At 38.5% G+C, this 25,732-nt stretch overlaps 1 protein-coding gene and 1 non-coding gene across 3 annotated transcripts in view; both read right to left on the reverse strand.

Moving 5' to 3' along the window:
• Nucleotides 1–25,732, reverse strand: part of CFAP70 (cilia and flagella associated protein 70) — a 105,383-nt gene that overhangs the window by 31,581 nt on the left and 48,070 nt on the right. For both annotated transcript variants that reach the window (XM_055092975.1, XM_055092977.1), the window contains exons 13-20: nt 24,787–24,878; nt 14,199–14,263; nt 13,513–13,703; nt 11,650–11,781; nt 7,892–8,017; nt 6,510–6,643; nt 6,269–6,384; nt 5,852–6,073 (exon numbers count right to left, since the gene is read on the reverse strand). In XM_055092975.1, the coding sequence (XP_054948950.1) occupies nt 5,852–6,073; nt 6,269–6,384; nt 6,510–6,643; nt 7,892–8,017; nt 11,650–11,781; nt 13,513–13,703; nt 14,199–14,263; nt 24,787–24,878 (1,078 nt within the window). The remainder of the gene's footprint in view (nt 1–5,851; nt 6,074–6,268; nt 6,385–6,509; nt 6,644–7,891; nt 8,018–11,649; nt 11,782–13,512; nt 13,704–14,198; nt 14,264–24,786; nt 24,879–25,732) is intronic.
• On the reverse strand, nt 16,381–16,484 carry LOC112441093 (small nucleolar RNA U13). Its single transcript, XR_003029069.1, has one exon. It is a non-coding gene; the product is annotated as a small nucleolar RNA U13 (small nucleolar RNA).

Below are 25,732 nucleotides of genomic sequence, written 5' to 3' on the forward strand. Positions count from 1 at the left end.
AACTACAAGAAATATCAAAAAACCTTTGAAGGACAGAAAAGTAGATGGGAATGACTTCTGCTTCTGGCAATTATTGACTGGGTCATTCAGACCAATTTCCCACTGAGGGCAACCAGAAAAGGTGAACAAAATATATATTTTTAAAACATGCTTGAATATACCAGAGAGCTAACCAGATAGACTCTCTAAGCTCACATCTAGGAAATGCAGAAACCCAGGGTTTCAGTTCATCATTTGAAACTATATTTTCTTTTTTTTTTTGAGACGGAGTCTCACTCTGTCGCTGAGGCTGGAGTGCAGTGGCACCGTGTCGGCTCACTGCAACCTTTGTCTCCTGGGTTCAAGCAATTCTTCTGCCTCAGGCTGCTGAGTAGCTGGGACTACAGGCGCCCACCACCACACCTGGCTAGTTTTTATATTTTTAGTAGAGATGGGGTTTCACCCTGTTGGCCAGTCTGGTCTTGAACTCCTGACCTCAGGCGATCCACCCATCTCAGCCTCCGAAAGTGCTGGGATTACAGACATGAGCCACCGTACCAGGCCTGAAACTATATTTTCTTGCATGGGTATATGAGTTTCAAGGGTGAGACTGAGAGTCTGGCAGGCTCAACTTTACTTTTGATTGACTCTCAAGGATGTGTATGGCAGACACTGGTAGACAATGACCACCAAAAGGAATTTGAGTTGAGATACCAAAGAGCTACACTCTAAGAGTAAAGGATGAAACTGAAATAGGCCTTCACAGGAATTATAAGTCATCTTCAAATCCTTGGCCTGGCGCGGTGGCTCACGCCTGTAATCCCGGCACTTTGGGAGGCCGAGGCGGGCGGATCATGATGTCAGGAGATCAAGACCAGCCTGGCGAACATGGTGAAACCCCGTCTCTACTAAAAATACAAAAAATTAGCCGGGCGTGGTGGCGGGTGCCTGTAGTCCCAGCTACTCAGGAGGCTGAGGCAGGAGAATGGCGTGAACCCGGGAGGCGGAGCTTGCAGTGAGCCGAGATCGCACCACTGCACTCCAGCCTGGGTAACAGAGTGAGACACCGTCTCAAAAACAAACAAACAAACAAACAAAAAAATCCTCTTGATCCCTCAAACTAAATTAGTTTACCAAGAGTGTCCTATATATGATTTAAAAATAACCAGACACACAAGGATACCTGACAATATGAACCAAAACAAATAAAAAGGAGAGAAAATATAAATAGTGCCACAGGAGGTTGGGACACAAACTTTATAGTTGCCAAGGCCAGCTCGGTCATGGAGACCCTAACCCAGTGGCGCTAGAGGAATTAAAGACACACACACAGAAATAGAGAGTGTGGAGTGGGAAATTGGGGCTGACAGCCTTCAGAGCCGAGAGCCATAAACAGAGTTTTACCCACATATTTGTTGACAGCAAGCCAGTGATAAGCATTGTTTCTATAGATTATGGATTAGCTAGAAGTATGCCTTATGGGAAACAAGGGGATGGGCCGAAACAAAGGGATGGGCTCTGGCTAGTTATCTGCAGCAGAAACATGTCCTTAAGACACAGATCACTCATGCTATTGTTTGTGGTTTAAGAACGCCTTAAGCAGTTTTCCCCCTTGGGTGGGCCAGGTGTTTCCTCGCCCTCATTCCAGTAAACTCACAACCTTCAGCATGGGCGTTGTGGCCATCACAACATTTCACAGTGCTGCAGAGATTTTGTTTATGGCCAGTTTGGGGGCCAGTTTATGGCCAGATTTGGGGGCCTGTTCCCAACAGTAGTCACTGTGATCAAGAAGATAAAGGTCAGATTAAGAATTTAATCAGAGAACAGTAAACTATAATAAAAGTGATGAAATGGGAATTTCAGAGCCTATTGCTCCTACACTACAATGTGTACAGGCTGTTACTGTACTGAATACTGGAGGCAACTATAATACAATGGTAAGTATTTGTGTATCCAAACATAGAAAAGGTACAGTAAAAATACAGTATTATAATATCACGGGACCACTGTCACATATGTGATTCATCATTGACTGAAACGTTATGTGGTACATGACTACATTTTTATGTGTATGAAAAAGCGATGCTTTGATTATGTAGGAAAATATTCTTAATCCTAGGTGATATATGCAAATATATTTTTTCTATTTTATTATTTATTAATGTGTATTGTAGAATAAACTTATTTTATGCATGCATGGCCTCAATATGTTTATTACTCATACTTTTCTTAGGAAGCTTCTGGAGGATGTGCTCCACCAAAATGAGGAAGCAAAGTATGAAAGAGGAAGGCACAGAATCCAAGAAATGATGCATCTTGAAGTTAAAGGAGATTTTCAGAATCACAGCAAAGGAACATCCCAGGAGAAGAGTTACCCATCAGGCCTAGAGGGTAAGCACTGAGAACTGAAGAAGGAAGATAGAAGGCTTTGGAGGAAGAAATATCTCTAGGGGGGGAAAAATGGACTGATGCATTTTAACATCTATCTATCTATCTATCTATCTATCTATCTATCTATCTATCTATCTATCTATCATCTATCTATTTTTTTGAGATGGAGTCTTGCTCTGTCACCCAGGCTGGAGTGCAGTGGCACAATCTGATCTCACTGCAACCTCCGCCTCCCAGGTTCAAGTGATTCTCCTGCCTCAGCCTCCTGAGTTGCTGGGACTACAGGTGCCCACCACTACACCCAGCTAATTTTTGTTTTTTTAGTAGAGACGGGTTTCGCCATATTTGCCAAGCTGGTCTTGAACCCCTGACCTCAGGTGATCCACCCGCCTTGGCCTCCCAAAGTGCTGGGATTACAGGTGTGAGCCACCGTGCCCGGCCAAACATATCAAAAACATTGATGGGCACTTGACAATATTTTTGAAGCATGCGGGGGAAAAAGGCAAAAGGAACACAGAATACTAAGTTTTCTGAATAAATTAGGCAATTTTTAGTTCTTGGAAAAATAAAGCTATAAAAGAACAAAAAAATACAGAAAGTGGCTCAGCAGAGAATAGTATGTTTATAGAAATAATAATATAAACATTGATATTGATGTGTCTTACCTGTCTAATATATCTCAGGTTCTGTCAATGCCATAGACCCTCAGGTGCATGCTCTGTATCAGGCACTTTGGCAACTACTTCTCTATGAGAGGCCCAGTCACAGTCCTGCTGCTAAGGCTGACTGCCAGCACTTGGGTTCATGGAGTCCTACTACCTAGGAACTACTTATTTCTTTACCAAAGAGAGCCAGGCCCTCCCTGACCCCTTGGTAGGACAGTTAGTTCAACCAGCCACATAATCTGAGTTCCTGGCTCTTCCCACCACTTCTGGATTGGACAGAATTCTACACTTTAGGGTATGGCATATGACTTCTCAAGCAGGTACCAAATGGACCAGACTATAGAACTTGGAAGTATGGGTCCAGTTAACTCCACAGGTGATTAATTTTGACCAGCGGAAGAAAAGAGACAAAATAACAGATTCTCTTTCCTTCTTCCTTCCCATATTATTCAGTCATGGTTTCCCTATATAGCCTGAATGCTTGGAGATGTCCCACAAGACTAAGCAAGTTTACCTGCAAAGCAACCAGCTGCATTCTTTGCAGTTTATCATAATGAAATGGCCAATGTAGACATAAGGTGTCACCTTACATTGGTTCATATCCTTTGTTGCCTCTCTTACTGTTTTTTCCTCACTCTGCCTGTTCTGAAATTAACTCTTCTAATTAAAGTATTAGCATTAAATTCTTGACTCAGGCTCTATTTTATATTAAATCCAGGCTAATAGAATTGATTTTACAACAAAAAATTGTTATGATTACATAAAGATGATGAACATCAACTGAAAAAGAGCAACATTTCAAACTCAAAAAAAGAGACACACTTAAACTTTAGAAGCATAAATCAATAATTAATTTATTTATTTATTATTATTATTATTTTTTGAGATGGAGTCTCACTCTGTTGCCCAGGCTGGAGTGCAGTGGTGCGGTTTCAGCTCACTGCAACCTCTGCCTCCTGGGTTCAAGCGATTCTCCTGCCTCAGCCTCCTGAGTAGCTGGGACTACAGGCCTGTGCCACGGGTCCAGCTAATTTTTTGTATTTTTGGTAGAGACAGGGTTTCACCATGTTAGCCAGGATGGTCTCGATCTCCTGACCTTGTGATCCGCCTGCCTCGGCCTCCCAGAGTGCTGGGATTACAGGCATGAGCCACCGCGCCTGGCAAATCAATGATTTAAATAACATATATAGAGAAGAGTAACAAAACCAAAACCTGGTTCTTTGAAAAGATTATGTTAGGCCTTTGTCAAGACTTATCAAGAGAAAAAGGCAAAGGATGCAAATAAACAAAATGCAAGTTGAATGGGGTAATTACTAACAAAATCCATATTAAAAATAACAAGAGGCTGGTCGTGGTGGCTTATGCCTGTAATCCCAGCACTTTGGGAGGCCGAGGCAGGCAGATTGCCTGAGGTCAGGCATTCAAGGCCAGCCTGGGCAACATGGTAAAACCCCATCTCTACTAAAAATACAAAATTAGCCAGGTGTGGTGGCACATATCTGTAGCTCCAGCTACTTGGGAGGCTGAGGCAGGAGGATTGCTTGAACCTGGGAGGCAGAGGTTGCAGTGAGCCAAGATCTCACCACTGCACTCCAGCCTGGGTGACAGAGCAAGACTCCATCTCAAAAAGAAAAAAAAAAAAGAAAAAAGACTTGTAGATGAATGTCCATAGTAGTTTTATTTTAATAGTTCCAAACTAAAAACAACACAGGTATCTATCAACAGGTGAATGGATGAACTAATTGTGGTATATCCATACAATGGAATACTACTTAGCGATAAAAAGGGATGAAATATTGATATAAGCAACAACATGTTTAAATCTCAAAGTAATTATGCATAGATAAAAAAGAGTACATACTGTGTGATTCTATTTAATTCTGGAAATTCTAGAAAATTCCAGGTGTTTTCTAGAATTCAAAAATTCTAGAAAATGCAAACTTATCTATGATGATAGAAAGTAGATTAGTAGTTGTCTGGAAATGGGAGCAAGAGAAAGAGATGCCCACAACTGGGCATGAGGAAAATTTTAGGGACAATGAATATGTTCATTATGTTGATTGTGGTGATGTTTTCTTGATTGTGTACATATGTCAAAATTTATCAAATTGTACATATTAAATATGTGCAGTTTTTGAAATGTCAATTACACCTCAAACTGTTAAAAAATGTAGGCACACAAAATAATAATACACACATGCAAGGAACACACAAACAAAAACACACATACCACACATTAGAATGACTGGAGGAAAAGAGAATCACAGAACAGCAGGGGAAAGGGAGTACATAAATAAATACATTTGAGAATCATAAGAGAGGGACTCTATGTGGTAGAGAGAAAAGTGAGGGGGGGAAATGAAATTTACTCTGTTAGAATGTTGCCCCTTTTAAAGACAGTAAATTCTCTAAGATTAAAACAATTGAACCTCAACAGTAGAAGTTTCAGACCACTAATCATATGAATGAGGAAATATTTAGAAGTTCAGAGTTTTTCCTGGTATCCCTGAAATAACTCAAACTCCATGTATTCATTCATTTAACAAATATTTACTGAGTGCCTACCATGTGCCAGCTTCTGTTCTTAGGGCCAGTACTTTTCTTTTTATTTTTTAAATTTTGTTTTAGAGATGGGATTATGGTCACTCAAGCTGGAGTGCAGTGGCATGATCACAGCTCACTGCAACCTTGAACTCCTGGGCTCAAGTGATCCTCCCATCTCAGCCTCCCAGGTTGCTAGGACTACAGGTGTGAGCCACCACACCTGGCAGTAATTTTTCTAATAGCCACTCTTCACCTCTATTCCCTGGCTCTACCTGCTGGGGCTTCCACCTTGATTGCTGTTGCAGAACCATTTGTGATTCCCCAAGGGCCTAAACTAGATTCTCTCTTCCCTCTTTCCTCAGTGTCTTCTACAACACCAGTGCTCTTTTGCTTTGTTACTTGTGCCTGAAGCATCCGTGCCTGAAGCTGTTTGGAGGCCTCATGAAATGCCATTTCCATTCGAATATCATTGTTTTGAATTTCATAGTACAAACCTGGGGAAAGAAAAATGTTGAAATACATACGACTATTTTCCCACTATCATATACTAAAGAATTGTATTTCACTTATTTTTCCCATATTTTACCAAAGTTTAAGAACTACATGATGAGCCATTGAAGAAGAGAAAGGAAAAAGGGAAAATCTTATAATGGGGAGAAAACACATTCAGATTACAAGAAAATATCTACCAAGTAAAGTCCAGGCTACAACATTAGTTGGTTCCAAGCAAGTAGCATCCTCAAAGAAAATTTCTGCTTGCTCATAGTTCTCCAACAGGACAGCCAGGACACCACACAGCAACAAGCTGAGAAAAGATCACCAACATGATTAACAACACGGTCCCATGTCACATTTATGGAACCAAGACAATTTCACGTAGAAACTTATCTGTTCCTTCCCACTGATTCCTCATCTCCCTTCCACCTATACCTGTGGATATGACTCTGGTTGAGGGAAAGGGCTTTCTGAAAACACTCTTGTGCTTTGATGTTGTCTTCAGTTAGGAGGCAGAAGGCACCATAGTCCAACCAGTGATCCAGATTCTGGGGCTCACGGACCAATCTCTAAGCATCAGGAGAGCCAAGGTTATTGTGATACTATGTCCTATTTTTATGCATACAACATCACATGGTAAACACTATAAATACTGTAAGTTCTATGAAAGCACAGATTGTGACTTCTTTTTTGCTTATCACTGAATCTCAAATGCCTAGTGCAATCACTGTTCTGGCCTTTAGTAGGTGGTTGAAAAAAGTATTAATATAATTAAAAATTCGAATCATCAAGCTATTTGTTCCTAGTGTCAGTATTCTGGTCACTTTAAACTCATCTAATACCTTGGGAGCCTAAAGATTCATTGTATTGTATATCAACCATATATAATAATTTCTGCAGTAATCTTCAGATGGCAAATATAAGTTTATCTACAAATCTGAAAAATGCACTTCATGATGAGTGAAAACTATAAAAATTGCTTAAATAAATTTAGAAAGACATAAATAAATGGAAAGACATTTCATGTTCATGGATTGGATGACTTAATATTGTTAAGATGTCAATACTATCCAAAGCAAGCTACAGATACAAGGCAATCCCTATCAAAATCCCAGTGAAATGCCTCAAAATTCTCAAAAAGTTAAACACAGAATTACCGTATGTCTCAGCAATTTCATTCGTAAGTATATAGCCAAAATAATTAAAAATAGGTACTCATATGAATGCTTATGTGCAAATATTTTTTAGTTTTGAGAGTGCTTTATATTCTGGATACAAATCCTTTGTCATACATATGTTTTATAAATATTTTCTCCTAATCTGTACTTTTCCTTTTCTTTCTCTTATGACCTCCATAGAGCAAATGTTTTTAACTTTGCTCTATGGAGCAAAGTTATCCATTTATCACATTTTTCTTTGATCGATCATGCTTCGGTGTCACGTCTAAGAACTCTACCTGATTCCAGGTCAAGATTCTGTCCTATGTTTCTTCTAAAAGTCTTGTAGTTTTACATCTTACATTTAGATATATGTTCCATTTGGAGTTGAGTTTTGTAAAATGTTTAAGGTTGAGGTTTATTTTATTTTTTGCAATTGTTCTAACACTATTTACTGAAAAGACTATCCTTTCTCCATTGAATTTCTTTTAGGTTTGTCAAAAATTGAATGATCTTATTGGTGGGAACCTATTTTTGGACTTTATTGTTCTATGTGTCTACCCTTTCACCAATCAAGTTGGATTTTAAACAATCAAAAATTACTATTATGCCCATATTTCACAAATAATAGTAACAATCACTGGGAAGATGTTTAATTACCTCTTTATAATATGCTGCTGCCATCTCAAAGTTCTCATTGACTTCTGCTTCAAATGCAAAGAGTTGAAGCTGTTCACTGCTTATATAAATGGTTGCAACAGTGCCTTGGACATCATCTGGCATGGTCTTGTCAATGTCAAGATGTTAGGTAGACAAAAATGAAACAATTACAAGTAGAGAGGTTTCATAAGCATAAATCCGATGTGAGATCCAGTTATGACGTCTAAAATGTTACTGATTGATGTCTATAATGACAGTCTTGCCAAAAAAGTAAAAGAATAAGAGTGAACCAGGAGAGAAATGTCAAGGGTGAAGGAGAAGCTCAGGTATCTGAATACCAACAGTCTGAGCTCATGGAAGTAAGTAAAAATTGCTTAGGGCAGAAATAACTGCCTCAACCCTCAGGGCATTCATAGTCCCTATGCAAGTCACCTCTGACCTCAAACAGCTTCCTTCATTTTCTGTAGTGTATATGACAAATACTATCATTTTTTTGTGTCATGACATGAAAAAGGTTGGCAAGCCCTTGCTAGGGTCTTTAAATTGAAGAAAACAGGAGATTAAGGGTAAACCTTTAGAAGCCAAATCTATAGTTTTAGTAGGAAATATAGACTGATAGATCCTTCAAAGGAAACAAAAAGGTAGGAGGAAAACCAGAAAAAGAATATATCCTATACACAAAGATTGGGAGAGCAGGTCTGGTGTAATTAGGAATCTCCTGAGTCAGAAGCTATGGTCAAGAAAGAGTCCACAAAATTCTTTAATTAGAAGTCAAAATAATATCAGTGATTTTAATAAGGATAATTGCTAAGAAATGTGGACAGTAAAGCCAAATTTGAGATAGGCCAAAGAGAGTTTCTGATCATTGATTAATGCTTTTGTCCTGTTCTTTTTAGTTTTGATTATCTTGACCCCCAAATCCCTGCAGCGATGCACTTCTACACCCTAAACAGAATACTCTAATATCCCACTCCCAGAACCAACACTCCATGTCTTGTCTTCCACCTTTTTGTTACTTAGCCCACTGAAAACTGCTGACTTTATTTCCTTCAGTTCCAATAAGCCCATCACTTCCCAGATGGATCAGTCTGAACCTCATGATAACCCACTCAGGCTACTTTCTCACCAGCATACTTTCATCTCAGGCATCCTTGTCCTTCTCCTGCATTTGTCCTGAAAATTCTCAAATTAAAACAATAGCACAATCTGACTTCTTCATTCCAAGACAAGAGCAGCTAACTGGTCCTAAGGAAAACTGCATAGACACAGAGATTGGTATCTAAGCTGCCACAAACTCTTGTGGCATTCAGTCTTAGCTGGAGACCTTTAATACCCTTAGTAATCTATGTATTTGTCTTTGCTTAGCAGCATATTCCATAATGCTTTGCAGTATCTAAGTTTTCTTCTCTTTCTTCAAGTTTTTCATTCAATCCTCATCTCCTTCACTTTCAGTAAAGACCTTACTTCACAGAGATAATAGAAATCATTAAGTAAGAAATCCCTCAACTATTATACTCCCTAGCTAAATTATTTATTTCTGGATCTATTGTATCGCTTTCTTTTCAGTCTCAGAGAAAGAGGTATTGCAGCCTTCACTGTTCCAAAGTTAATCCTTCCATTTAAATTCTTGGTCCTTTCCCAGGTGTATACCCTGAGCCTGCCATCAATTATCCCCTCTCTTTCCTCAATTTTCAGCTTCTCCCACTCTGCTGACTTTTTCCCAAACCTGTGGATGTGCTCAAGTCTTTTTCATCTTAAAAAGAAAATCCCAGGCCAGGAGCGGGTGGCTCATGCCTGTAATCCCAGCACTTTGGAAGGCCATGGCTGGTGGATCGCTTGAGTCCAAGAGTTCGAGACCAGCCTGGGCAACATGGTGAAACCCCATCTCTACAAAAAAATACAAAAATTAGTTAGGTGTGGTGTGCACCTGTAGTCCCAGCTACTTGAGAGGCTGAGGTGGCAGGATTGCTTGAGCCTGGGAAGTTGAAGCTATAGTGAGCCACGATTGCACTGCTGCACTCCAGCCTGGGTGAGAAAGAAAGAGAGAAAGGGAGAAAGAGAGAGAGAAAGAGAAAGAAAGAAATGAAGGAAGGAAGGAAGGAAGGGAGGAAGGGAGGGAGGGAAGGAGGGAAGAAAATCCCTATAACTTCTAGCTACTACTTTTCCAGTTTTTTCCTTCGTCATCCAACTTGAATTTATATTCATCTGTTTCTTGATTGCTCATTTACTCAATTCATCATAATTTGAATCCCCCCATTAGCCCAATAATATTGCTATGTAAAGGTTAACAATAACTTCCTTATTGTCAAATCCAGTGAAGACTTTAGATTTGTTTTTCTTGAATTCCTAGGAGTATTTAACAATGTTGACCACTTTTCCTTAAAATTCTTTTCCTTTGGCTTCTGTGACACCATTGTCTCTGGCTCTTTGCCTCTTTAACAATCCCACTTGTCTCTTTCAATTTTTCATTCATTCCTTAAATGTTGGTATTTCCTAGAGTTCTACTGCCAGCTCTCTTCTCTCTTATGTTTTTCTCAGGCAGCTCATCTATGACCATAGCATCCATATTTCATAGCTCCCCAAATCTCATCTCTAGCTCAGATCTCTGTCTTGGGCAAAACCCCACTAGAGCCTATGTTCAAAAGCGAATTCAGTACCATCTGCCTCCCACCAAATTTACTCATAATTGCATTCCATGTCCTGGTTAATGTTTTTCTTTTCTTTTTAGTATCAACCAAGAAGTACTGAATAGCATCAATTACCCATTGAAACTTAAACTTAACTTAAACTTTTTCCTCCTTATTATGCAATAATCAACTAACATCACAGTTTTGTCACCTCTAACTCATCCTCCATAGTGCTGAGTGTTTTAGCAAATGTAAACCTGATCATATTATACCTCAGTGTAAAATAATTCAATGTATTGCTCCCAACTACTAGTGAGGAAAAAGTCAAAACTTCTTTTTCTCATGCTCCACTCTCAATTGCTTTTCAAATCAAATCATCCATGCCCAAGGCAGGACTGTTCTCTTAATCCTTTGATGCTGGACACTCCTGTCCTACCTTCTCCAGGAAGACAGAACAAAGTGAAACAAGAGGTGATGGTGGTAGAGAAGAAAAACAAGGAAGGGAAAAGCAAATAGAATAAAGAATTTGAGGAGGCACAGATGGTTAGACACTACCAGGGGACAAAAAGACTGTGACTTTGTCACTGGTTTCAAATAAACTACCCCTGAATACAAATAAATATAAGCAAATGAAGGCAAGATGCAAGACTTACAAATATAAACAGAAAAGTGGGTGGGACAGCAGACCACCAGTCAAACAGAAAAGGCATGTTTGAAGTGTCACTGTCATTTGGGTATAATATCTGAAAACTCAAAGTTTTTCTCTGCTTTTATGATCTTCAATAAAAAATTAAGAATTGTACCTGTTCACAGAATAAATAGAATGATAATTTTCATTTCACAATTTATGCAACCTATTTAATCTATTTTTGACAATTCCATCACATTTTTTAAAGTTGTGAAATTTATTTTTCTAGGAAATTGAAAGAGCATATCTCCTTGTTTTTTTCCAAAATTAGTCTTAAACTAATTAGGCTTAGGCAGTTTCTTACTCATCTTTGTGTTTTCAGTGCCTAGCACAGAGCAGACACTTCAATAAATATTCGTTGAATAAACAAAGGAAGGAATCATTCATAGAAGACTCTGATGCTCTACAGAGAAAAGAAAGTGCTCTCAGTTCTTGACACTTACCTGGTTTAGGGCTACATGCATCTGATCTACTAAGAACACATAGAGCTCACTGATAAATGTCTGCAGTTCCTCCTGGCTTTCAAATGATGTTGTCTTCAAGTATTTATCTCTCACAATCTTTACCACAGCATGCTGCAAGACACACAGATCACCCATCTGATAATACAGTCCAGCACCATGCTGAGAGCACGGGTCTCTCTAGGGCTTTCTGGTCTAAAGCTGATCAAAATTTCAGAAAGTGATTGATTTCTCCCTTGGTGGGTGGTAGACTATCGGCTCTCCAAATTTCCCCCAATCAACATACTCTGTATGATTTCTTCTTTCCTTAACATCACCATCATTACTAATTGAAGCAATGCAGAGCTCATACTATATGAAGAGAATCATAAAGCTGAAGAAAATCTGAGCATTAGGTTTAGGCATTATGTCTCATGGTGGCCATATGGTTCAAAGGGGAAAGGGAGAAAGGGCTGGGCTGAGAATCCAGAGAATGGAATTCTGGTTCTAATGCTGCCACTGTACAACTTCATAAATTATTTTACACGTTGGTACCTCAGCTTCCTCATTTGTTAAGAGGATATGTAGTTCTGGTATTATTATTTTACTTTAGAAGATGATTGAGAAGCCAAAGAGAGACAAGTATAGAAGCTTAAAATGCTGTACAAATATAAACACAGCATGTTGCTATAGCCAGGACAGCTTCTCCTTTTTTCCCCACTAAGGTAACATTATTGCCAGGTTTTATAATCCATGCATTATATTATTTAATTCTCATATGACCATATGTGATAATATTAACCTCATCCCTGTTGTTAGGTAAAGAAACTGAGGCACAGAGAGATAAAGTCACGTTTCAAGGTCACCCAACTAGTAAATGTGGAACCAAGAGTCAAAATGAGACATGATGACACCACCTGCTGAGAATGCCCTCTTGCTTCCATGGACATTTGTTGTTTTTCACTCTATGACTTCCATATTCTTTCTTTATATCTGTTTAGTACAGTACAGGACACATAGTAAATGTGTGTACAAAGGCAGTGTAGTGTAGCAGTTAAGAATGTGAGTTCTGGATCCAGACTGCCTGAATTTAAATCCCAACATTGATCTTTACTATCTCTGTGACTTTGGACAAATTCCTTAGCCAACTAATATTGCATTTTCCCATCTATAAAATGAGCAACACCTACTTTATAGGATTGTTATATGGATTAAATTAGTAAAATATGAAGCATTGATAAATTGGCCTGGAAAACAGCAAACATGTAATAAATGTTAGCCATTATTATTCAAGAAATGATTATTAAGTTAACTATTTCTCAAATTTTAGTGATTCTATAGATTAGGGAAAGATTTGGAGTTTTTTGTTTTTGTTCATACATTCTGAATTTTAAAAAGTAAAATGTAATGCCAGTAATTAAATGTATCCTAACTCAAGACATGCTACTCTAGTCCTAATGATTAAGGCCTCCTTTCTGATAACTGTTTCGTCTTTAATTTTAAAACTAAAATTAATTTTTTTAGAGAGATTTGAATGAGAGGCAAGAAGAATTAATTATGGAGTCAGTACCAGACAGAGTTTCTGCCTCCTATAGTGACAATGAAATCTGGTACAAAATCTGGCCCAGCCTCAAGTGAATAATTAGTTTCTTAAAAGCTCCCATTCAGAATATATGTAATAATTTATTCCAAGACTGAAAGAATGGAGCTTCTCCTGACACTCTATCGTAGAGAACTTAGCTCTTTGCCCCACCAAGAAAGGTAAGAGTATAGCTGAACATAATCAGAGGAGAAAATGTGATCTGGGTATGTGGAGAACTTGCTCCATAAACACCCATGGAGTAATTAAACAAGTGAATGTTTTACCTTGAGTTGTTCTTTGAAAGCAAAGTATTTTCCAGAGCAATTAAGTTCATAGCTGAGCTGGCACTTCTGCTCCTCCAAGGTTTCACTATCCATATCACTCTCCAGTTTGGCCACCTGTTTTCCAAACATTCTGTAGTACTCATCTAGAATGGCTCTAGAAATATTCTTGATCTGTATGTGGTAGTCACTCACTGCCTAAGAAAATACAAAACATCTGGTAGACGCCTCAGAGAGGTCAAGAGCATGGATTGGAAGTCTAAAACTGGATTTGGTTTTATGTTCCATGATACTTTGTTTGTTTGTTTGTTTGTTTTAGAGACAAGGTCTCTCTCGCCCAGGCTGGAGTACAGTGGTATGATCATGGCTCACTTCTCCCTTGAACTCCTGGCCTCAAGCAACCCTCCTGCCTCAGCCTCCCTAGTAGCTGAGACTACAGGTGCGTGCCACCACACCCAGTAATACTTTAAATGTAAAATGCCCTTTTCTTCCCAGCTGAGAGACCACCAGCCAAAGATTAAACACTGTATGCTATATGCCATTGATCACAAATGGAACCAGCAATGAAAATACGTAAAGCTTCAAACAAGTTTTCACCCCTTCTGGAAGACATATTAAAGAGTCCATGCAATTAACAAGTGCATGCACTCAATATCTTATTACTTATCATTTCAACTTGGCTTTGGCACTTGCCTTCTGAGCTCCTCCTGTCCGACGGGTAAGAGGAGGCCTTGGAGGAATCATTTCCTTGACCCTGTATCAGGAAAGAAAAAAAATAAAAAAACTAAAAAACATTTTATTATCTACAGATGTATATTTTCTTTTATCTTACCCTCAAAGTGTCTGGGTGGGGGAGATCTGAGGTCTGTTCCCCCACTGCACTTGAGCACTGTGCTATTCTCTCATGTAAAACCCTAGATGTGAACCACAGCAAAGTATATGGCTACGGACCATACAGAAGGGAGGTCAGGAAGCAGCTACTCAGGGAGTATCTAAGTTGTATTTTTGGTTAATTTGAGCCCTGGCTTTACCCTTACGTATTTAAAAACTTGTGGTATACAAGGGCTGTTTGACTGGGGTTTTGGAAAGAAATGGGTGTCAACATTTTAGAGGCACTCAGTAACATCTCTGAAAGCAGAATGATTTGGAAATCTGAGTGGAATAGGCAAGCAAAACCTCTTCTTTCCTCCCCGTCTACAATAAAAGTGTACTCTTGGCATAATTTATAGGGCTGCATTAAATTACAATAATGCTATCAAAACTTAATCCAAAATGTGAGTAAAAAACCACATTTTGTCAATGTCAAAACTACTTATGTCAAAACCTCTACCTTCTATTTTCAGAAGCCCTTACAAGAACCTAGAAGGAATTAAGTTATAGCTCTTCTCCCTTTTAGTTTCAGGTTCTTGCTAAATATATTATACTACCTTGAAGTCCACAATCAAACTCACAAAATCTATTTTTCTTACTAGATCCTATGTAATGATATACCTCTGTTCATAATTACTAATTTTAATTCTATTTATTTAAATAGGTAATCTATTTACATTATTCAAAATTTAGAAGGTACGAAACTGTATAGCAAAATATCTCCTTCCAACCTTATTGCCCAGCCTCCTAGTTTCCTCTCCAGAGACAATGTTATTCATTCATTCAAAATAGATACTGAGAGGCCAGCCATGGTGGCTCATGCCTGTAATCCTAGCACTTTGAGAGGCCGAGGCGGGTGGATTGCCTGAGCTTAGGAGTTCGAGACCAGCCTGAGAAACATAGTGAAATCCTGTCTCTACTAAAATGAAAAAAATTAGCTGGGTGTAGTGGTGTGTGCCTATAGTTCCAGCTACTCAGGAGGCTGAGACGTGAATTTCTTGAACCTGGGAGGCAGAGGTGCAGTGAGCTGAGATCGCACCACTGCATTCCAGCCTGGGCCACAGGGCAAGACTCTGTCTCCCAAAAAATAAAAAAATAAAAATAGATACCGAGTGCTTATTGTCCATCAGGTAGTTTTCTAGGTTTGGGAATAGAGCATTAAACAAAATAGACAAAAATTCTTACCCTCATGGAGCTTACATTCTAGTAGGGAAAGAAAGACAATAAATAAGATAAACAAACAAGATAAATATGCTAGTAATATGTCCCATAGAGAAAAATAATGCAGGAAGGCAGACAGACTCTATTGGGGGTTGAGGGTGGGGGAATGCAGGAGCATATTTCACCAGGAAGGCCTCGCTGAGACGTTAACGTTTGAGTAAAGACCTGAGGGAAGTGAGGAAGCAACTGACATAGTTTGGATATTTGTCCCCATCCAAATCTCATGTTGAATTATAATCCCCAGTGTTGGAAGTGGGGCCTGGTGGGAAGTGTCTGGGTCATGGAGGTGGATGCCTCATGGCTTGGTGCTGTCTTCATGATAGTGAGTAAGTGCTTGCAAGATCTGGTCATTTAAAAATGTGTGGCACCTCCCCCAACTCCCTCCCTGCTCTCTCTGTCTTTTGCTCCTGTTTTGACAATGAAATATTATTTGGTAATAAAGAAATTAAGTATTGATATATGCCACAATATGAATAAACCTTAACAACATTAGATTAAATGAAAGAAGCCAGTCACCACATATTGTATGATTCCAGAGTTGGCAAATCTATAGAGAAAAAAAGTAGATAAACGGCTGCTTAGACTTGGGGGTTCAGGGTGGAGGAGTTGGCATGATGGTTGAGAGGAAAAGGAGAATGACTGCTAATGTACATGGGATTTCAACTTTTGGGGTAATGATAGTATATATAAAGTTGATTATGGAATGGCTACACAATTCTGTGAGTATACTAAAAGCCACTGAATTGTACACTTTATTTTATTTTTATTTTTCTAAGTTCACATCGGACAGGTAATATGATGATGTCACAACAAGGCTTGAGGGAGGCACAGCTCATGTATGAGCATGAACACCCAATCATCACGCTTATGAACTACAAAGGGATCAGAATTGGATACTTTAAATGGGTGAACAAAATGAAAGAAAAGGTGATGGTGGTAGAGAAGTATATGGTATGTGAATAATATCTCGAAAAAGCTATCATTAGAAAATAAAAAAGAAGAAATTGAAGGGTAGAATGGTAGATGTAAGGAAACTTACATCTAAGTATATCTTACATCTTACATGTAAGTCCCAGATGAGGGACTACTATGGCTCTGACCAAAGAGTATGTGAGAATTAGGAGAGGTTCAGCTTGAAATATAAATGTGGGAGCCATCAGTGTATAGATGGTATTTAGAGCCACGAGACTAGATAGAAACCAAGGAAATAAGTATAGATAGAAAAGGTGTTCAAGCACTGAGCTCTGGGGGACTCCAACATTTAGATGCTGGAGAGATAAAGAAGGCCAGGGAGGGAGGAATAAAGCCAGGAGAGTATAGTGTCCTTACAACCAAGTGAAGAAAGTTCCTCAAGGAGGGTTGAGTAGTTAAATGCTGATGACAGGTCAAAATGACCCCAAGAACAGACCACTGGATTTAACAGTGTGGTGGTCATTGATGAGCTTGATAACAATATTTATCTGAAGACAAGTTATTTGAAGTGAGTTACCTGATCAAAGAGTTAAAAGATCCATGAATTTGTATTTAGATAGCATTACCAAATTGCCCTCCACTGGAATTTTACCCAGTTTATACTCACACCAGCTTATATGAGAGGACCTGTTTCCAAACATCCTCAACAACACAATAAATTATCAAGCTTTTTTTATTTCAGCAATTAAAAAACAAGGTACTTCAGCATAGTTTTAATGTGCATTTATTTTATTACGGAAATAGTTTAGTTTCTTTTCATATGTTGAAGACTGCTTTAAATTTAGGTATATTCTTATACAGTGACATAGATTTAGCAGTTTGGTATACACATGCCTCAGGCTCAGCCTGCAACCAAAGGCAAATAATCTTTTATAAGTATTGACTATAATTTTCTTTTTTCTTTTCTTTTCTTTTTTTTTTTTTTTTTTTTTTGAGAGAGGGTCTCGCTCTGTTGCCAGGCTGGAGTACAGTGGCATGATCATAGCTCACTGCAGCCTGGATCTCCAGGCTCAAGCAATCCTCCTGCCTCAGCACCCCCACCGCCCCCCACCACCGGGTAGCTCGGACTACAGGTATGCACTACCACACCCAACTAATTTTTTTATTTTTAATAGAGATGAGGTCTTGCTATGTTGCCCAGGCTAGTCTCAAACTTCTGAGGTCAAGCAATCTTCCTGCCTCAGCCTCCCAAAGTGCTAGGATTACAGGTGTGAACCACCATACCCAGCCTAAGTACAATTTTCTATTGTTGCCATTCTTTTTTGTTTTGAGATGGAGTCTCGCTCTGTTGCCCAGGCTGGAGTGCAGTGGCACAACCTTGGCTCATTGCAAGCTCTGCCTCCTGGGTTCACACCATTCTCCTGCCTCAGCCTCCTGAGTAGCTGGGACTACAGGCGCCCGCCACCATGCCCGGCTAATTTTTTTGTATTTTTAGTAGAGACGGTGTTTCACTGTGTTAGCCAGGATGGTCTCGATCTTTTGACCTCGTGATCCACCTGCCTTGGCCTCCCAAAGTGCTGGGATTACAGGTGTGAGCCACCACACCCGGCCTATTGTTGCCATTCTAATTAGCTTTTGCTCTATAATTTTATCACTTGGCCTAGCTTGGAGAAGAAATGCCTTTGAAAAAAAAACTTATTGCTAATAACTGTTTCTCACAAAAAAGTCCAAAAACATTTAAACATTGATAAACCACAGTTTTTAAAGTACTATATAGAGTACTTTATGTACTATAAGTGGATAAAAAGTTTCAGGATATAAAAGTCATAAAAATTGCTTCTGTATTTGTTGTAAAACTGTCATTAAGGATACTGTTATACTGTCACTCTGTATTCCCCTATGTAAGAGCCCAAATGAGAAATCTGCTTTAGAATTTAATGCCAGGAATAAATGTGGTCTCTTTTGTGACTAATGTGCTTCTTCCTTTATGATTAAAATTATATAACTTACAGGGCTTCCCTTTTTGTTGGACAGCTCAGATTTGATGCTTATTTATGAGAGCTCTATTTAATGCGGCCTTCCTTTTCCATTGTTTTGAGTTTTTGACTATTTCTAGATTATCACTTTTATTTTGTATGTCATTTATGGTAAATTTTTTTTTTTTTGAGATGGAGTTTTTTGCTCTTGTCATCCAGGCTGGAGTGCAATGGCATGATCTCAGCTCACTGCAACCTCCGCCTCCTGGGTTCAAACAATTCTGCCTCAGCCTCCCAAGTAGCTGGGACTACAGGCACCCACCACCACGCCCGGCTAATTTTTATATTTTTAGTAGAGGCAGGGTTTCCCCACATTGGCCAGGCTGGTGTCAAACTCCTGACCTCAGGTGATTCACCTGCCTCGGCCTCTCAAAGGGCTGGGATTACAGGCGTGAGCCACTGCACCCGGCCCATTTATGGTAAATATTATTAGATTATTTTTGGAAGGGGACTAAATGCAAAGTTTTTAAAAACTCAAGAACTCTCAGGTATAAAAGATGAATGTGCCATTATAAGCAGGTAATTCTCAAAAGAAACTTCCAAATTATTAATAATTATGTGTAAAAATGTTTCACTACACAATTTACAATGTGGATTAAAATTAAAATGAGAAACTTTTCTCCCCATCAAAATAGCAAAAATAAAAAAGTATTGTGTTGGTGAATATGTGAAGAAACAGTAGTCTCATATATCATTTATAGAACTGTAAATTTTTTGGAAGGCAATTTGGGGATATTTATCTAAAGTCTTAAAAATACATGTAATAAATAGTCTCCAAGGTAGAAGCTGCTATTTTCTTTCATCTTTCTTTGAGTATAATGCTCCTCACATCAAGAGGTAAAGTCTAGATGTCAGCAAAATGACCGAGCAGGTAACTCTAAACTCCCATCCCTCCAGATAAACTTAAAAAAAAAAAAAAACACACCAGAAACTGAAACTGTCAGAACCAACTTGTTAGAATGTTGGGAAAAAAAGGTTTACAGTAACGAAGAGAATCTGAATCCAGAAGAAGGCAATTCTAAATCCGCAGGAAAGCTTTCTGGCATTTTTACTTGCTCTTGCTCCGCTGCACACTGCATCCCCAGCTCAGCAGCAGTCTCAAAGGTGGCAGCCTGGATTTCTAGTGTGGCACACTGGTCCCTGATTCTGGAGGAAGCAGAGCAGACCTTATTCTCAAATTACTGTGTTTGTTCTAGCTTGTCTGGGACTGCCTGAGAGACTGGTGCAAGGCACTCATCTCTGTTTCTCCTAACTCAGTGCGGAAAAGCACTGAAACCTACACAGGGTGGAAAAGTATTGTTCAAAAACATTGTAAGGTTATCAAATCCCCAAAGCTGTTTGGGGCAAAGCATTATGGTTGAGACATATAATAGACCACCTAAAGCCTGAGAAGAAAAGCTGGAGAGTTTCTTTGGAAATTAGAGCATTCAAAAGTACTTGTGTGTACTGGGAAATTCAGAAAGCCACATGTATGCCCAGGACAGGATGTATGCTTAAAGTTGACCAGAGAAAACCCTATGCTTTCACCACTGATTGATCTACAGGTTCAGTATAAGCAGGAAGAAAAGGCTGAGGCAGAAATATAAATGGCCTGGTTAAATGTTAAAAGAATGCCTCAGCACAGAGCCATCTGTAAAGATTGGCAGAAAAGATTTTTTGTTGTGTTTTTGTTTGTATTTAGATCCTGGCATTCAAGGAAATCTGTCAAAACACTGGCTGAACACAAGTTACACCTTCAACAATAAAAAGCAGCCAAACGTAGCGAAGGGAAAAGTTTGATTTCCAAAATTCCCACATGATAGTATCCACATGTCCAGTTTTCAACGATGATAAAATACAAATAGTACAAATAAATAAAAGTATGACTCTTTCAAAGAAAAAAATATAGAAATTCTCCCTAAAGAAGCCCAGGCATCAAACTTACTACACAAATACATTAAATCAACTTTACTATACACACTCAAAAAGCTCAAGGAAGCCACGGACAAAACAAAGAGAAAAAAGGAAAGCAATGTATGAACAAAATTAGAGTATCAGTAGAAACAGAAATTATTTTTTAAAAAAACAAGAAGTCTGGAGCTTAAAAGTACAATATTTGGAATAAAAAATTCACTAAAGGGTTCAACAGCAGATTTGATCAGGCAGAAGAAAGAATCAGCAAAACTGGAGATGGAACAATTAAAATAATTCAGTCTGAGGAACAGAAAGAAAAAGAATGAAGAAAAGTGAACAGAATTTAAGACCTATAGGATGCCATCAAGCTGACCAGCATACACATTATGGAAGTTCTGGAAGAAACTTCCCCCTTTCTAGAGAAGAAAGGGGGAAGAAAGAATTTTTAAGAAATAATGGCCCAAAACTTCCCAAATTTGGTGAAAGATATGAATTGACACATCCAAGAAACTTAATAAACTCCAAGCAGGAAAAACTCATATGTCCACACTAAAACACACCATAGTCAAATTGTCAAAACACAAAGACAAAGAAAAAATATCAAAAACAGCAACAGAGGTGTGACTTGTCACATACAAGCGATCCTCAATAAGATTAACAGCTGATTTCTTATCAAAACCATGGAGGCCAGAAGTCACTGAGATGACATATTTAAAGTCTGAAAGAAAAAAAAATTGACAACTAAGAATTCTATATCCAGGTGTCTCATGCCTATAATCCCAGCACTTTGGGAGGCTGAGGAGAGATGACCACTTGAGGCCAAGAGATTGAGACCAGCCTGGGAAACATAGTGGGACTATGTCTCTACAAAAATTACAGAAAAAAAAGGTAAAAGAATTCTATATCTAGTAAATTATCCTTCAAAAGTGAAGAAGACATTAAGACAATCCCAGATAAACAAAATTAAGACAGTTTGATAACAGGACCTACCTCATAAGGAACGCTAAAGGGAGTCCTTCAGGCTGAAATGACAGGACACTAGTCAGTAACTTGAAGTCAGATGAAGGAATAAAGAACACTAGTAAAGGTAAATATGAAAGCCAGTATTATTGCACTTTCAAGTTGTAACTCCTCTTTCTCTTCTCTTTTTTTTGATGACAAATGCATAAAATAATAATGATAAGTCTATGTTAGTAGACACACAATAGATAAATATGTAATCTGTGACAATAACAATGTAACGGGGAGGGATGGAGATGTATAGGAGCAGAGTGTATAGTACTGAAATTAAGTTTGTATTCAAACTAAGCTGTTACAGGTTTAAGGTGCTAATTGTTGTCTCCAAGTTAATTACTAAGACAACAACTAAAAAAATACACAGAAAAGGAAAGAAGAGGGAAATCCAAATGGCATACTGCAAAAAATCAGCTAAATATAAAAAGGCAGCAATAAAGGAACTGAAGAACAAAAAAAAAATAAGACATGAAGACAACGAACAGATAAATGGCAGAAGTAAATCCTTCTCTATCAGTAATCACATTAAATGTAAATGGATTAAACTTTCCTATTAAAAAGCAGACACTGGCAGATTAGATTAGAAAAACTCACACAGAATCCATCTATCTGCTGTCTACAAGATACTCCCTTTAGATGTAAGGACAGAAAGAAGTCAAAGGTAGGATAAAATCAGATATTCCATACAAATAGTAAAAAAGAGCTGAGATGGCTATATTATTGTCAGACAAAATAAACTTCAAATAAAAAGAGGGTACAAGAGACAAATAAGGACATTAAATATTGATAAAAGGTTCAATACAGCAATAAAATACAACATTTATAAACATAACAACAGAACCCCATACAACATTTATAAACATATACAACAGAACCCCAAAATTTATAAAGCAAAAACTGATAGAATTGAAGGGAGAAACTGATAGTCCTACAATAATAGAGACTTCAATACTCTACTTTCAATAATGGATAAAACAACCAGACAGGAGATTAATAAAAAAATAAAGGATTTGGGCCGGGCATGGTGGTTCATGCCTGTAATCCTAGCACTTTGGGAGGCTGAGGCGGGCAGATTGCCTGAGCTCAGGAGTTCAAGACCAGCCTGGGCAACACAGTGAAACTCCATCTCTACTAAAATACAAAAAAAAAAAAAAAAATGCTGGGTGCAGCGATGTGCTCCTATAGTCCCAGCTACTTGGGAGGCTGAGGCAGGAGAATTGCTTGAACCCGGGAGGCAGAGGTTGCGGTGAGCCAAGATCATGCCACTGCACTCCAGCCTGGGTGACAGAGCGAGACTCTATCTAAAAAAGAAAGAAAGAAAGAAAGAAAGAAAGGATTTGAACAACCTATAAACCAATTAGACCTAACAGACATATATAGAACATTCCACCCAATAACAACAGATAACGCATTCTTCTCAAGTGCACATAGAACATTCTGCAGGGTATACCGTATGTCAGGCCACAAAACAAGTATCAATAAACTTTAAAAGATTGAAATCATGGCTGAGCATGATGGCTCATGCCTGTAATCCCAGCAATTTGGGAGGCCGAAGCGGGCAGATCACCTGAGGTCGGGAGTTCGAGACCAGCCTGAGCAACATGGAGAAACCCCGTCTCTATTAAAAATACAAAATTAGCCAGGTGTGATGGCACATGCCTGTAATCCTAGCTACTCAGGAGGCTGAGGCAGGAGAATCACTTGAACCCAGGAGGCAGAGGTTGCCATGAGCTGAGATCACACCATTGCACTCCAGCTTGGGCAACAAGAGTGAAACTCCATCTCAAAAAAAAAAAAAAGATTGAAATCATATGAAGCATATTTTCTGATCACAATGAAATAGAACTAAAACCCAGTAACAGAAGACTTAAAATTAATAAAATAAGAATATTAAATAACTGAAATAAGAAAATTTAAGCAACACATTCAACCAATGGTTCAAAGAAGAAATCACAAGAGAAATGAAAAAAAAAAACCTTTAGACAAATGAAAACAAAAACCAAATAAAAAATTATGAAATGCAGTGAAAGCAGTGCTCAGAGGGAAATATATAGTTCTCTACACATACACTAAAGAAGAAGAAAACTCAAAATCAATAACATAACTGTATTCTTTAAGGAACTAGCAAAAGGGGGGCACACTATGCCCAAAGCTAGCAGAAGACATAATAAAAGAAAGAATGAAGATTAGAGTAAAAACAAATTAGAGAATAGAAAAATAATGGAGAAAATCAATAAGCTTTAAAAGTTGGTTTTTCAAAAAGATCAACAAGATTGACAAACTTTTAGCAAGACTGACTGAAAAAAGAGAGAAGACATGAAAGTGGAAACATTACTACCAATTTTAGAGGGATAAAAAGGAGTATTAGAATACTATGAACAATTGTATGCGAACAAGTTGAATAACCCAGATGAATGCACAGTTTCCTAGTAACACACAAGCAAAGCACTATGGTACAATATAAACAGTTTTTTTAAATTACATATATGTATATGTAACATGCGTGTGTGTGTTTATGTGTGTATGTGTAATATAGGGGGCTTTAAAATAACTCCAGAAGGATAACAACACCAAGGTGTTAAAAGCAGTTATCACTAGGTGAGTAGAGATCTGGATGTTTTTATTTTTTAATTTTTTATAGAGATGGGGTCTCACTATGTTGCCCAAGCTGGTCTCAAACCTCTGGGCTCAAGTGATCCTCTTGCCTTGGCCTTTCAAAGTGCTGGGATTTCAAAGTGCTGGGATTCAAAGTGCTGGAATGAGCTACCACACCTGACCTTGGGTATTTTTATATACTTTCTTGTTCATCCGTATTTCCTAAGAATTTTTTTTTTTTTTTTTTTTTTAAGAGTTAGAGTCTTTCTCTGTCTCTCAGGCCGGAGTGCAGTGGTGCGATCTTGGCTCACTGCAACCTCCGCCTCCCAGGTTCAAGCAATTCTCCTGCCTCAGCCTCCTGAGTAGCTGAGGTTACAGGTGCATGCCGCCATGCCCGGCTAATTTTTTGTATTTTAGTAGAGACAGGGTTTCACCGTGTTGCCCAGGCTGGTCTCAAACTCCTGAGCTCAGGCAATCCCCCCCACCTTGGCCTCCCAAACTGCTAGGATTACAGGCATGAGCCACCGCACCCAGCTTCCTAAAAATTTTTATAGTGAGCATGCAATGCTTTTGTGATAAGGTAACAAAAATAACAACAACAACAAAAACTTCATCTAGAAAAAAACCAGATAACTCCTGCTTAGCCCAAGGGAAATTACAATCGTGGGGACAATCTGACTTCCTCTTATTTACACCCAAATTGTACAAAACTAGTATAAGCACCATAGCTACAAACCTTCTGGCTAGCTCCTCTGGCATTCGCTTTGGAACCAAGGCTTTGTCCAGCTGAATTTCCAACACAATGTATGTCCCTGCTTCTACATATTGCTGTAAAGACATTGTTTTCTTATTATTTCCAGAAAAAAATATATTTATGAAAAATTTAGTAACATAAGATGATGCTCACAATATAATAAGTGAGAAAACTGCATATATAACTACATATACAGTGTGATCTCAACTGTTAAAATACTTTTCACATAGAAAAATAACTGGAAAGAAATATAGCAACAGTGGTTATCTCTTAGAGGAAAGGATTTTCAGTTTTATTCTTGGAAGCTTCTACAGTGTAACAGGGCTGAAGCCCTGTTTAACTTGTTCTCAATACTTTCCCAGGAACTGTTTTAAGTGAATGCCTTTCTTTCTTCCAGCAACCTTCTTTCAGGTGGTCCTGCAGAAAAATTCTCTTCATAACCTTCTTATATTCCCACTCACAGTCTCCTCACTACCATCTACCAACTCCAAGTGCTGGACAGCTCTACCCAGATTTTTGCCAGCATCCTAAATACATGTCCAAAATTGAATTTATTATTTCCCCAATGTCAATCTCTCTTGATTTTTCTCTTAATGGTGTTGTCATCCTTCCAGAAAGTGAGGCTTGCAACCTGAGTTATCCTTAACTTTTCTCATCAATACCCCCAAAGCTTCCCAATTGCAAACTCCTTGCCTCTCCAGGTTTCTGACTTTCTTTACTACAACCCCTGTCCTAAATAAAACTGTCATCAACACTCATCTATACTACAAGAAAAGCCTGCAGCCCTACCCCACCTTCAATCTCTTTTTTTCATACCCTTGCAAGAATTCCGACCTGAAACATACATGAGGTCTTATTTCTATGACTTTGAAACCTTTGATGTGAATCTCCAAGAAGAGGTTCAAGAATCTGTCATCAGCTATACAAT

The sequence above is a fragment of the Pan paniscus genome, chromosome 8, assembly GCF_029289425.2.
Source record: "Pan paniscus chromosome 8, NHGRI_mPanPan1-v2.0_pri, whole genome shotgun sequence".
Taxonomy (NCBI): domain Eukaryota; kingdom Metazoa; phylum Chordata; class Mammalia; order Primates; family Hominidae; genus Pan; species Pan paniscus.